Below are 12969 nucleotides of genomic sequence, written 5' to 3' on the forward strand. Positions count from 1 at the left end.
CTGCATATCACACCAAAAAAAAAAAGTCAGAAGGTACTTAATTCAGCACTTTGATCATCTTAAAATCAACAAATACATTTTATTCCATTAAGAACTTTATATGACAGCACAGAAGAAGAGTCAAAACAACACAAAATATGAACTGCCCTCCAAGAACTTACAATCTATTAAAGAGAATATAGCTGCAAGCACATTCAAACCAAGAAACACCAGGCAGTGATTTCATTGTTAACTGAGGAACTGCTACCAAGCAGTACAGGAGGCCCAGAGGGATTAAGGGTTAGGGGGTGGGGGGGCACGTAGTTTCCACAGGTGAGAAAGGTCTTCTGAAAAGTGTAAGGTTAGAGTTAGAAGCTAGGGATGGAACAGGCATGATTAAAGGACTGATACACACCATGGATGAACCTTGAAAACATTATGAAAGAAGGGAGACGCAAAGCACCACATATCATTTTATTTCCTTCACATGCCATGTCCAGAATCAGCCAAGCCACAGACACAGAAAGTAGAACAGCAGCTCTCAAAGTCTGGGAGAGTCATGAAATAGCTGGGCAGGGGGTTTTGGGGGTAGGGAAACGAGGAATGGTTGGGAGGAAGTGAGGGTGGCTGCGAGTAGACACGGGGTCTTCTTGGGAGGGTCGATGAGAGTCACATCTGAAACTGTTGGTCGTAATAGTTACCTACCTCTGGGAATAGAGAAACCACTGATCTGTGTCTGAAACAGGTGGACTGTATGGTTGATTAACCAGATGACGGAGCAACTCTATGGTAGACCAACAGTCTCTCAGCTGAGACAGTGGAACAAGTCAGGGAAGCCCTATTCATTGCACACTGCAAGATGGACCCACTGATGCCAAGCTTAGGGTGCTGGGACTTATCCGGAAGACAATCCGACATGCATTAGTAAAGATTCACTTGACAGAGGCACACAATATGTATTTAGGACTCTTCTCTAGCAAAATTATGCGCAGGCTTTAAGTACGTTCCTAAAATACATGCCAAGATCACAAGGGAGAGGGAACAGGAAAAAGATGTTATGATACAAGATTTTGACTAAGACACAAGCTGTGAGTATTAAGGAAAGCTGTTTTGCTTCAGTGCTAAATGCCACAGATGGTACATCAGAAACTATACATGCAGAACTACAAACTCATTGTGTCAAGTCTTCAAAGCCACAATGTTCTCAAGTTAGTTGTGAAAACAGCATTAGTAATGAATGTACTATATTTTAGGGAAAGATAATGATCAGTGTAATTTCTTTTTGATTAGGTGAGTGGTCTCTGTCTATAATTTTTTAAATTAGGTTTTTAATTTAAATTTTTTTAATTTTAATTAATTTTTAATTAAAAATTTTTATTTTGAAGCCAAAGGTATCTTCAAAGCTGACACGCCACTGGCCAAGCAAGTGAAAACAGAGATAAATGAATGGGACTATCTCAAACTAAGAAGCTTCTGCACCTCAAGAGAAACAGTGACCAAAGTACAAAGACAATCTACAGAATGGGAAAGGGTATTTATGCAGTACCCATCCGATAAAGGGTTGATAACAAGGATATACAATGCACTGGTTGAACTCCACAAGAAGAAAACTGCCAACCCGATCAAAAAATGGGGTGATGAAATGAACAGAAGCTTTCCTAAAAAAGAAATCAGAATGGCTCAGAGGCACATGAGAAAATGTTCCACATCACTAATCATCAGGGAAATGCAGATCAAAACAACCATGAGATATCATCTCACACCACAGAGACTGGCCCACATCCCAAAAACCAAAAGCAACCGGTGCTGGCGTGGATGCGGGGAGAAAGGGACTCTTCTTCACTGCTGGTGGGAATGCCGACTGGTTCAGCCCTTTTGGAAAACAATATGGACGATTCTCAAAAAATTAGAAATTGAGCTTCCATTTGACCCAGCAATACCACTCCTGGGAATATATCCCGGAGAGGCAAAACGGTATAGTAGAGATGACATCTGCATTTCCATGTTCATTGCCGCTCTGTTTACAATAGCCAGAATCTGGAAAAAACCAGAGTGCCCCAAAACAGATGACTGGTTAAAGAAACTCTGGTACATCTACACAATGGAATACTATGTAGCTGTCAGAAAACATGAAGTCATGAAATTTGCATATAAATGGATCAACATGGAAAGTATCATGTTGAGTGAAATGAGTCAGAAAGAAAGAGACAGACATAGAAAGATTGCACTCATATGTGGAATATAATGTAACTGAGAAGTACAAGTTGGCAATGATGCAACTTCTGGCAGATATCTCTCTGGACTTAGTTACTAAAATACTAAAATACAGAAACCCAAAACTGAGAGGCCGCTAAGTGTGGTCACTCGACCTCATACCTCTTCATCCTCAGCAATGGAAAACAAATTATCTAATGCTTCCTTTTTAGCAGGTCTGACTTTAGGGGAGAGACTCTCCAAACAATAATAGTGAGTTTTGTTGAAATACTGTATGCAATCAAAGTGAAAGTAAAGTGAAATTTATTAGTTACACGGGGGGGGGGGGAGGGGGGCTTAGGGTGGGAGGGCTAGGGGCGTGGGGGGGTTAGGGGTGTGAGGGGGCGGGGTGGAGCTATACTGGGATTCTTGGTGGTGGAATATGAGCACTGGTGAAGGGATCGGTATTCGAGCATTGTATAACTGAGATTTAAACCTGAAAACTTTGTAACTTTCCACATGGTGACTCAATAAAAAAAATAAATAATAAATAAATAAATAAATAAATGGTTTGAAGCAAACACAAAAAAATTGCATCACCCTCCCCAGCCTCAATCTTTACTACAAAGCAGTAACAATTAAAACAGCATGGTACTGGAACAAAGGCAGAGCCGTAGACCAATGGAACAGGGTGGAATATCCCTACACACAACCCCAAATGTATGATCATCTAATCTTTGATAAGGGAGCAAGAGATGTGAAGTGGAGCAAGGAAAGCCTCTTTAACAAATGGTGCTGGCAAAACTGGACAACCACATGCAAAAAAATGGGTTTAGACCTTGACCTGACACCATGCACAAAAGTCAGATCAAAATGGATTAAAGACCTCAACATTAGACCACAAACCATAAGGTACATTGAAGACAAGGTCGGCAAAACCCTCCACGATATTGAAGATAAAGGTATCTTCAAACGTGACACGGAACTAAGCAATCTAGTAAAAACAGAGATCAACAAATGGGACTACATTAAACTAAAAAGCTTCTGCACCGCAAGATATACAGTGACCAGAATACAAAGACTATCCACAGAATGGGAAAGGATATTTACACAATACCCATCAGATAAGGGGTTGATATCAAGGGTATATAAAGCACTGGTTGAACTCTACAAAAAGAAAACATCCAACCCCATCAAAAAATGGGGCGAAGAAATGAACAGAAACTTTACCAAGGAAGAAATACGAATGGCCAAAAGGCACATGAAAAAGTGCTCTGCATCACTAATCATCAGAGATGCAGATCAAAACAACCATGAGATACCACCTCACACCACAGAGACTGGCACACATCCAAAAGAACAAAAGCAACCGCTGTTGGAGAGGATGTGGGGAGAAAGGGACCCTTCTTCACTGCTGGTGGGAATGCCGGCTAGTTCAGCCCTTTTGGAAAACAGTATGGACGATTCTCAGAAAACTAGAGGTTGAGCTCCCATTTGACCCAGCAATACCACTGCTGGGAATATATCCCAGAGAGGCAAAAAAGTACAATCGAAACAACATCTGCACATGTATGTTCATCGCAGCACTGTTTACAATAGCCAGAATCTGGAAAAAACCCGAATGCCCCAAAACGGATGACTGGTTGAGGAAACTTTGGTACATCTATACAATGGAATACTATGCAGCTGTTAGAAAAAAGGAAGTCAAGAATTTTGTAGTTAAGTGGATGGGCATGAAAAGTTTCATGCTGAGTGAAATGAGTCAGAAAGAGAGAGAGAGACATAGAAAGACTGCACTCATCTATGGTATATAGAATATCAGAGTGGGAGACTAATACCCAAGAACTGTAGAAATAAGTACCAGGAGGTTGATCCCATGGCTTCGCGGCTGGCCTCACGTTCTGGGGAAAGGGCAACTCAGAGAAGCGATCACCAACTACATTGTAGTTGAAGGCCATGTTGGGGAAGGGAGTTTCGGGCGGAATGAGGGCTAGAGACTGAGCACAGCGGCCACTGAACACCTTTATTTCAAACCACAACAGCTAATTAGAGAGAGAGAACAGAAGGGAATGCCCTGCCACAGTGGCAGGGTGGGGTGGGGGGAGATGGGATTGGGGAGGGTGGGAGGGACGCCGGGTTTACGGGTGGTGGAGAATGGGCACTGGTGAAGGGATGGGTTCCCGAACTTTGTATGAGGGAAGTATAAGCACAAAAGTGTATAAATCTATAACTGTACCCTCACGGTGATTCTCTAATTAAAAATAAATAAATAAAAAAATTAATTTTTTTATTTTTTATTAAAATAAAAAAATTATTAAAAAATTATTAATAATTAAAAAATTTAATATTAGGTTCCATTTACATTCCATCAGAACTTCCACTAAAGCAAAGTATTTCCTATGGAGACTTACGCCACTGATTCTGAACTCTAACTTATTATTTCAAAATATTTTTTGACATCAAAAGAAGAGAAAATGGGCATAAAGCAGGACAATAGCGATGCAAAAATAAAACGCTCAAAAACAAACCTGAAAATTCCACAGAATCAAAATGGGGGAAGAAGGGATTCCATACTGGGCTCTACAGAATTAGGGAACACAAAAGGGACAAATAAATAATTAAAAATAAAATACGCAGTGAATAAAAGCTGATGAAGCACTGACAAAAGCAAAGTTTGGAGGAGAGCAGGAGACAAACCTCCAGGCACCCAGGAAATAAAGAACCTTCCAGGCCTGTTTACAGCTGAAATCCCTTTTCCCCCCAGGAGATGGCGATCTAGCAGGAACACAAAAGAACTCCGTCGGAGAACACCCTCACAACCAAACTAGTGTTCCCTTTCTGAGTCACCTTGCAAACCTCCTTCGGGCTAGACATGCCCCAAGAGACTAAATGAGACATCAGATCTCTCTGGAAACTCTTGTCTCAGACCCAGAGCATCCATCTGCCTCTGTTTGGGCTTTGTAAATTCTAGAACTTGATGAAACTCCAGTTCTTGACGTCTCCGCCGTAAAGGTGACCTGGTTTACTAGCAAACAATAAAAGCAAAATAGAAAACGAATAAGCTATCTTTAAAAGGAAGCCTTGTCACAGGTCACTGATACGCAGACTACGGTATCTGCTGTCACAAGAAAATAGAGCAAGATTCTCCAATTCCTAACTGTCAGCCAGCATTTCTACTAAAGAAAAAAGAAATCAGTAAGACTCTGTAAGAGCTCAGATCATTAGATGCTCTATGTTAAAAGAAACTTCTCCAAACTTTAATCAATTGTCTGCTTATTCCAAAAAGAGCCAGAAAATATCATGCTAATGCCTATTTGCAACTACCGTTCACCATACCGAATTCAGTCATTATTAATGAATATCAAAAACAGTCAAATGTGGATTATTCTCCATGTAAGCATCAAAAAAATGCACTACTGATTCATACAGAAATAAAAATTTTTATTTATTTTTCAAAAATTAGAAAAGATGAGAGCATGCTACCCTACATCAGACAGGAAGAGGAAACAGGTTCAACCTAAGAACAAAGAGCTAGAAGCATCTTAAATGATACAAATGTTAGCATGATCAAGATATAAGCACGTTAAGCTAATAACAGAAACCCAAGACACCACTAATAGGTTAAAATATAATTAAGAAAATTAAAGTCGTGGAGATGAGATTCTTTTTAACACTCTCATTACGAATAACAAGGGACTAGAAACATGATCTATAAACAGGAAGAACAAGAAACGTGCCAGCACCTGACACTGGCAAGGTAGCCGGAGCTAAAGGAATCAGAGATGACAAATATGGGGGGGAGGGGAATGAGACCTGCTTGTCAATATCTGATTCCAAAAGACAAAAAAATAAAAACCCAAGTTGCCAAAAGGTGCGGAGAGCAATGTTGTACAAGCTAAAGGAAATTGCCAAGACAAACATACACCAAATGTCTTAGGAAAATTTCTTAAGTATTTTCATGCATCTGGTGGCTAATTTCCTCATTAGCTTTTAGGATGCTAAATCCGCAACACTTTCATTTTTTCAATGATTAGAAAGAAATTTAAATCTTGGGGGCCATATACCTCAGAGAGCTCAGGACTTACTTCTGGCTCTGTGCTAAGGGATCACTCCTGGTGGGCGTGAGGGACCGTATGTGGTATCAGGGAGTGAACCCCAGGCAGCCATGAAGTCAACACCTCACCCTCCACACTGTGTCTCTGGGCCAACTGAGAGAAATCTGACAAATATTTGCAACAGCCATTTGCCTAAGTGCCTAATTCTGTAGGGCATGTGATAAGAAATTTAAACGAGGATGCATTCAACTTTCAAAAGCTCACAGAGAAAAAGAAATAAAACTAGGATATCCTGAGCAACAAATTAAATTACCTTTTTTGTGCATTTTTCCTATACAGTAAAAAGCACATTCTCAAGTTTCATCGAAACTTACTGAATCTTAAATGAAAATACTCAAGCCGAAAAGGAAAAAAAAAAAAAGTAGGATTCAACTCAAACCATTCGCAGTTCTGCTCCTCTCAAAACAATGTTTTTATAAATTCTCCAGTGTGTTGGCCCATACCTTAATCTTAATTAAGGGCTAAGCTTGCCACATCTGAGTGGCTAGGAGAATTGGAACAGAACTGGGACGTTTGGGAAGGCATTCACCAGCGCTGTCAGTCACAGAAAGGCATCCGCAAGTACCTGAGCAAATAAACAGCCCTTTCAATATCACTGAGGTCTTCATCAACTGTCAGTCTTTCTATTTCTTCTGGCGTCTGTCAAGGGGAAAACACCGATTATGCATTCAAACATCCCACCATGCCTGCCCCCCACCCTAACCAGGGGCCCTATCTAAAAAGACTTTTGAGGAGCACAGACTAAGGAGAAAACACCAGCCCCCAGGATCAATGAGAACTCAGGACAGGCAGATTCCAGGGTTGGGGGGGGTCCCCAGGTCGGGGGAGCTCAGACACCCGGGTCTCCAACGGTGCCTAAAGTGGGTGTCGGCTTTGGGGACTTTGGGGTTCAGGGGTTTGCTCTGAGCTTGGAACCGGAGAATCAGGTTGTGGCTTCAGAAACCGATTTTATTTGCACATGTCCTTAAAAAATTGAATTAATTTTTAAAAACCTGCACTTAAAAAAAGAAAGATTCACTGATGCCCGACAGCTGAAAGTCCAGCATTTCCAAGCCCAGAAAAACGCTAACGGGTCTGGGGAGTGGTGGGGTGAAGACCTGCAGCCCGGTGGAGAGGAGAGCGACCGGGTCAGCAGTCGGGGGTCCGGGAAAGGAACGACCCGGGGCTGGGAAGCAATCCAGGCGGCAGGTGGGCGCGGGGGAGCCGGGGGGCCCCCAGAGCTGCAGGGCCGGCGGGAGCGCGATGACTCTGCGGGGTCCGGGAGCAAGTGGGGGCGGCGCGGTGGCGGGGAACCCGGGGGGTGGGGGGTGGGGAGGAGTGTGGACTCTCGGGACCCGGCGCAGAACTCGAGTTCGGGCGCTGTTTGGGGGGTGCGGGGACGGCCAGGGGGCCCGCGGGATGTCCGGAGCGGGAAGTGGGTCCCGACTCGGGCGGCTCCTGGGGCTGCGGGAGGGACGCGCGCGGCCGGCGCGGGGCTGGCCCCAAAGCCCCCGAGCCCCGACGGCCGTTCCCGAGCCCCGGCCGGGGGGCGGCGGGGCGGGGGGCGGCGGGGCCCGCGTCGAGGACGGACCCCGACGCCCGAGGGTCCGGGCTGCACCTTGAGGCTCCGGCGGACCGGCCTCTCGATGATGGTCAGCTCCTGCAGGTCATCCATGTAGCCGAACAGGCTGCTCTGGCTGAAATCCATCGCGGCGACGGCGGCGGGCGGCAGCGGATGCATGGACCGCCGGGCCCCCTCGCCGCCCGGGCCGCAGCGGCCCCGGGATGCCGGACACGCGCAGCCCCGCGGCCGCCAGCAGCCGGACTTGCTCCTGCTCCGGGTCGCCGAGCCGGGTGCGAGTCGGGCGGGCGGCGGGAGAAGGAGCCCGGCTCGCCGAGGGGGCGGGGCGGGCCGCCGGGGGCGGGCCGCCGGGGGCGGGGCCGGCGGCGCGGCGGGGAGGGGCCGGCGGCGCTGAGGGGCGGGGCTAGATGCGGGGCGGGGCCGACGGGCCGGCCGGGGGCGGGGCTGACCGACATGGGGGCGGGGCTACCCGCCTAGGGGCGTGGTGTGCGGCGCGGAGGGGCGGGACTAGGTGCGGGGCGGGGCTGACGGGCCGGTTGGGGGGCGGGGCAGGCCGGCCGAGGGGCGGAGCCGGCGGCGAGACGGAGCGGGGGCCGGGGGCGGGCAGAGGCCCCGGAGCCCGCCTCGGCTCCGCCCCCTCCCGGGCGCCGGGCGCGCGCGCGTGCGGGGGCGCCGGACGCAACTGCCGCGCAACGTCGCCGGGGGCCCCCGCCGCCCCTCGGGGCAGCCTTCGGGGCCCTCGCCCCGCCCCCGGGCGCGCGCCCCCTGACCCACACCTGCTGCGCGTGCGCAAAGCCCCCGCCCCGTTTCGCGCTGGTGGAGGCGGGGCGGGGTCTGGGTCTCGCCGGGGTCTCGCTAGTTGCTTTTCTGCTGCCCGACCGCCGTGGCTCAGCTCTAGCCCAGAAAGGAGGGGTGCGTGCCCCACCAAAAGCTGCTAGTAGGGGGGGGCGTGCCGGTCGGGCCAGTGTCCTACAGTGCACTCCTGGAAGAACCGGCGTTGGGGGCTTTGCTCTGGGCTCTGCAAAGGGTTCCCGGAGTGGAGACTTAACAGGGTCACTAAAATTTTTCCAAGGGTAGAGTAAGGTCATTTGGAGTTGGATCTGTTTGGATGGTGGGACAGGGCATAATGGAGCAGGAAGTTTAGAGCATGCCCTAGCTTGGCGAGGTGGTGAAAGGGAAAAGCGGGTCCTTAATGAGGAAAGTTCTGGCAGCCCGAGAGTTGCTTGCCTTTGACCCCGGAGACTATGGGGCTGCGTCGTACGTGCACGCGGTGGACCCGGGTTCCATCTCTGGCTCCCCGCATGCTTCCCTGAGCACAGTCATCCAGGAGCACCGCCGTGTGTGTGGCCCAAGATTTAAAACTATGTGATCATAGGAAGCGATGGGAAAGGGGCGAGTTTTGCACTTCGGCCCAACAGCAGTCACGTCCATCATACTCCTGAGCTCAGAAATGAGCCAGCACCCGGTTCTCTTGTGTTAGTTCCCACACTCCTCCACGCGGCCCCTTCTCTGCTCCGGGTTGCACCCTCTGTCTGCAGAAGACGTGCTCCAGTGATGAGTGTGTGTATCCGCTTTTTGCCTACCAGGATGACGCGGTGGTTCAGAGCTCATTTGTTTTGGTTTTTTCCTTCCCCGGAATATCCGAGAGACCTGCCTGTCTGTGGCACTCATTGCCAAGAACCCATGGGTTCTGACACTAGCAGCGTTCCCTTTGTGCGTCCAGCACATTTTGCTTAAGTGGTGGACAGGTAGGTTGCTGGCAGTTCCTTGTGATCACGGACAATGCTGGAATGTATCCCACGCGTCCCTTAGGGACCAAAGAAACAGAAGTGCTGAGTCATGGAGATCTACCCGGCTGCATTCACTACCGCAGGGCTGCCCACGGTGGCTTTGCCAGTTTGTGTTCTCTGGGAGGGACCTGGAAGAGTCTTATTTCCCCGGATTACCTACTAACACTCATTATTGCCTGATGTCCCATCAGTCTGTCCTACTTCTATGATTACTGGAGTAGCACATTGTACTTTTGCTGATATTTCTCTGATTAGTGAGATCTTTTTTCCATCTATTTAAAAATCACTGAGATTCATTTTTCAAAACACTTGCCTGTTTTTCTACTAGATTTCCTGTTATTGGTCCAAAGGAATTAAAGGAGTGTCTTCTATATTCCAGATATTCATCTGTTGTCTTGGATAGTGCAAATATTTTTCCCAATCTTTCACTAATCCTGTTAGCCTGGTGTACACTGAGTTACAAGGAAATTTTTCATTTTGGAGAGGAAATTTGGGTGGAGGAAGAGCTTAATTTTGTGGATATGTTTCTTGGGTCTTGTTTGAGTATCTCTTTCTACCCACAGTGGCAAAATAATCTCCTACCTTCCCCCTGTTTAGCTTTATATTTTTACCTATCACCACTGCATCAGGGCATCTGGAGTTCATATCACATCTAATACAAGTAGAACCGTAGATTTTTCTCCACAGTGAGTCATTTTTCCCGGCAGCACCCACCTCCCAACCCCATCAGGCATGTGATGGTTTCTCTGTTGTGAGCTGGTGTATTTCCTTAGACACAGAAGGGAAAAGAGGGGCCTTGTTGGAAAGAAAACAGCTTAAGTCGGATGGATATCCACCAGCACAGGCTGCAGAGCGAGTATCAGAGAGGGGAAATGTGAGAATGCAGTTAGAGTGATGTAACAGCCAATACATGTTACTGTCTTTCAGGGAAAATCATGCATATTCATGAGGGGTGGGGGAAGGTGAGCTTGGGCTGTTGAAGAACGTACATAATTGTACTTGGTATGGACAGAAAATTTCAGAGAAACATTACCAAGGTGTGTTTGATGGGGTAACAAGGAGAAAGGTGAGGAAGGCTTCATGTTCAGGGGCCCGAGAGATAATAGAGTGGGAAGGTATTTGCCTTGTACATGGCTGACACGGGTTCGATCCTGGCACCCCATATAGTCCACTGAGCACCGCCAGGAATGATCCCAAGCACTGAGCCAGGAGTAAGCCCTGAGTACTGTGGGTGTAGTGCAGAAACATAAATAAAAGCTATGGGGCCTGAGGGATAGTACAGCAGGGAGGGCCTTTACCCTGCACACGGTTGACCGAGGTTCAGTCCCCGGCATCCCATATGGTCGCTGGAGCACCACCAGGAGTAATTCCTAAGTGCAGAGCCAGGATTAACCCCTGAGCATTGCCAGGTATGCCCACCCCCCAAAAAAAAATTTCTCCCTGTTCAGTGTCCACTGATGGTTGCTGTCACCCAGAATTCTGGCACCACCCTCACCCACACACGATTTGTAAGCTTCTGCGTTGTGGTGGAAATTTAGGATATGTAGCTTCAGTTTTATAACTGATTTCTAAAGAAATGATTTTGCTTGTGGGTAGTTTTCCAAGATGCCCACCCTCGCTGCCCTTGGGATGAACTTCCCTGCCCCAAGTTAAGAAAAGGCAGATTGTAGGGACCTGCCTGTAGCCATAAGATGCCATGAGGTGTGTGCGTCCCCGTGCACGTCAACATGAAGCAAAATAATGACGAGTTTGCAAGAATGCCTGTAAAAACAGACACCTGGACCCCGGAGCTTTGTCTAAGGGTTCAAGTGCTTACCTTACCTAGACCCAACGGTCTGGCCTCCTGGTGTGATAAAGACCTTCTTGTCCCCCTGCCATGCCATAGGTTGTCTCCGTGTGCTAGATTAAGTGAACTTCCGCTGGAACATCGTTCTGTACAAAGCACAAAGAAGTGGCAAGATGACCGTCCCCAGGGAGAGATGGGCGTGCTCCAAACTGTGAGCTAGGACCAGTCTCTTACTACTTTTTATTTTCTTTTTTGGGTCATACCTGGTGATGCACAGGAATTACTCCTGGCTCTGCGCTCAGGAACTACTCCTGGCGGTGCTCAGGAGACCATATGGGATGCTGGGAATCGAACCCAGGTCGGCTACATGCAAGGCAAACACCCTACCCGCTGTGCTATCACTCCAGCCCCTCTTACTCCTCTCTTGACCTCAGAGAGTCCTGCTAAGCTGGTGGGGACTGGGAGTGGGGAGGGGGGCTGAGAGGGGGCCCCAAGCTGTTCAGAGTTTTGATCCTTGGAATCCAACCCCCATCTCTGTTTCTGGGCTCTCCCTGCCGTTTTGTTGATCTCGGCCTGTTCCTACCCTGGCAAGGGCTTCACGCTATGGCTTTGTTTCATGTCCTTAATATCGGGGCGAGTGATTCCCCCTTCCCTCCTGATGCTCTGATTTCTCTCTTTTCAATATTGCCTCTGAAGTTTGAAGTGAACTTGCTCTGCGCTCACCCCACTGCTGGAATTCAAGTGTTCTGATTCCTCCCCACGGAGTGACAGGCCGATGGAAGAGGGTAGAAACTTGATGAGATCAGGGTAGAAAAGAGTCCACGTCGTGGGGCAGTCGTTGCGGGGGGGGGGGGGGGGCTTTCCTTAGCAGAAGCTTAAAACCACCACTCCCGCCCTGTGCCCTGCCCGTTGGGGCAATTTCTGAACTTTTCCTTTTGCTCTGCGGTTGCCGCTCAGTCGTCTCCGTAAAGAGGGCCCGGGCTCAGCTAAGAGCATCAATCAGCTCCTCTTGGGGTTCTGGAACCGCATCCCCTGGGTGTGCAGGACATTGATGCAGGTTGTTGAACAGTCAGAAACTTCGTGTCGGCTGTCACAGGACAGGAGGCATCGTCCCAACATGGGACTATGCTGGGTCTGGCAGCGGGAATCTGGAGATTGTTTCAGTTACCAGCAGCAAGCCCGAGTCCCAGTGCCAGGCCTACCAGGGACGCGGGGCTCTGCCTGAGCTGCCATCTAACAACTTACAGCAGGCCTGTGGCATAGAGGACATACATCACTCTTCCAACTTGGGTGGGGGGGGGCGCAAGGAGGGGGCAGGGATTGGGTCACACCAGGCTGTGCTCAGGGCTTACTCCTGGCGGTGCTCGGAAGACCCTATGCAGTGCAGGAGACTGAATCAAAGTGACACAGTGTGCTGGGCAAGTGCCTTCCCCTCTGTGCCATCTCTCCAGCCCCACTCACTCTATTTCCATTTTTATTGCACAAACTTGAAGAGCAGGGGAGTCCTGGGCTTTGGGCATGGACTCATAGCAAAGTGGAAAGCAG

General features: G+C 48.4%; 1 protein-coding gene across 1 annotated transcript in view; it reads right to left on the reverse strand.

The window, feature by feature from the left end:
• PPP4R4 (protein phosphatase 4 regulatory subunit 4) overlaps nt 1–8156 on the reverse strand; it is a 101946-nt gene extending 93790 nt beyond the window's left edge. Inside the window, exons 1-2 of the mRNA XM_055133406.1 lie at nt 7885–8156; nt 6853–6926 (exon numbers count right to left, since the gene is read on the reverse strand). Of these exons, the coding sequence (XP_054989381.1) occupies nt 6853–6926; nt 7885–8007 (197 nt within the window). The 5' untranslated portion in view covers nt 8008–8156. The remainder of the gene's footprint in view (nt 1–6852; nt 6927–7884) is intronic.
• Between the last annotated feature and the right edge of the window lie 4813 nt (nt 8157–12969).

The sequence above is a fragment of the Sorex araneus genome, chromosome 3, assembly GCF_027595985.1.
Source record: "Sorex araneus isolate mSorAra2 chromosome 3, mSorAra2.pri, whole genome shotgun sequence".
Classification (NCBI taxonomy): Eukaryota; Metazoa; Chordata; class Mammalia; order Eulipotyphla; family Soricidae; genus Sorex; species Sorex araneus.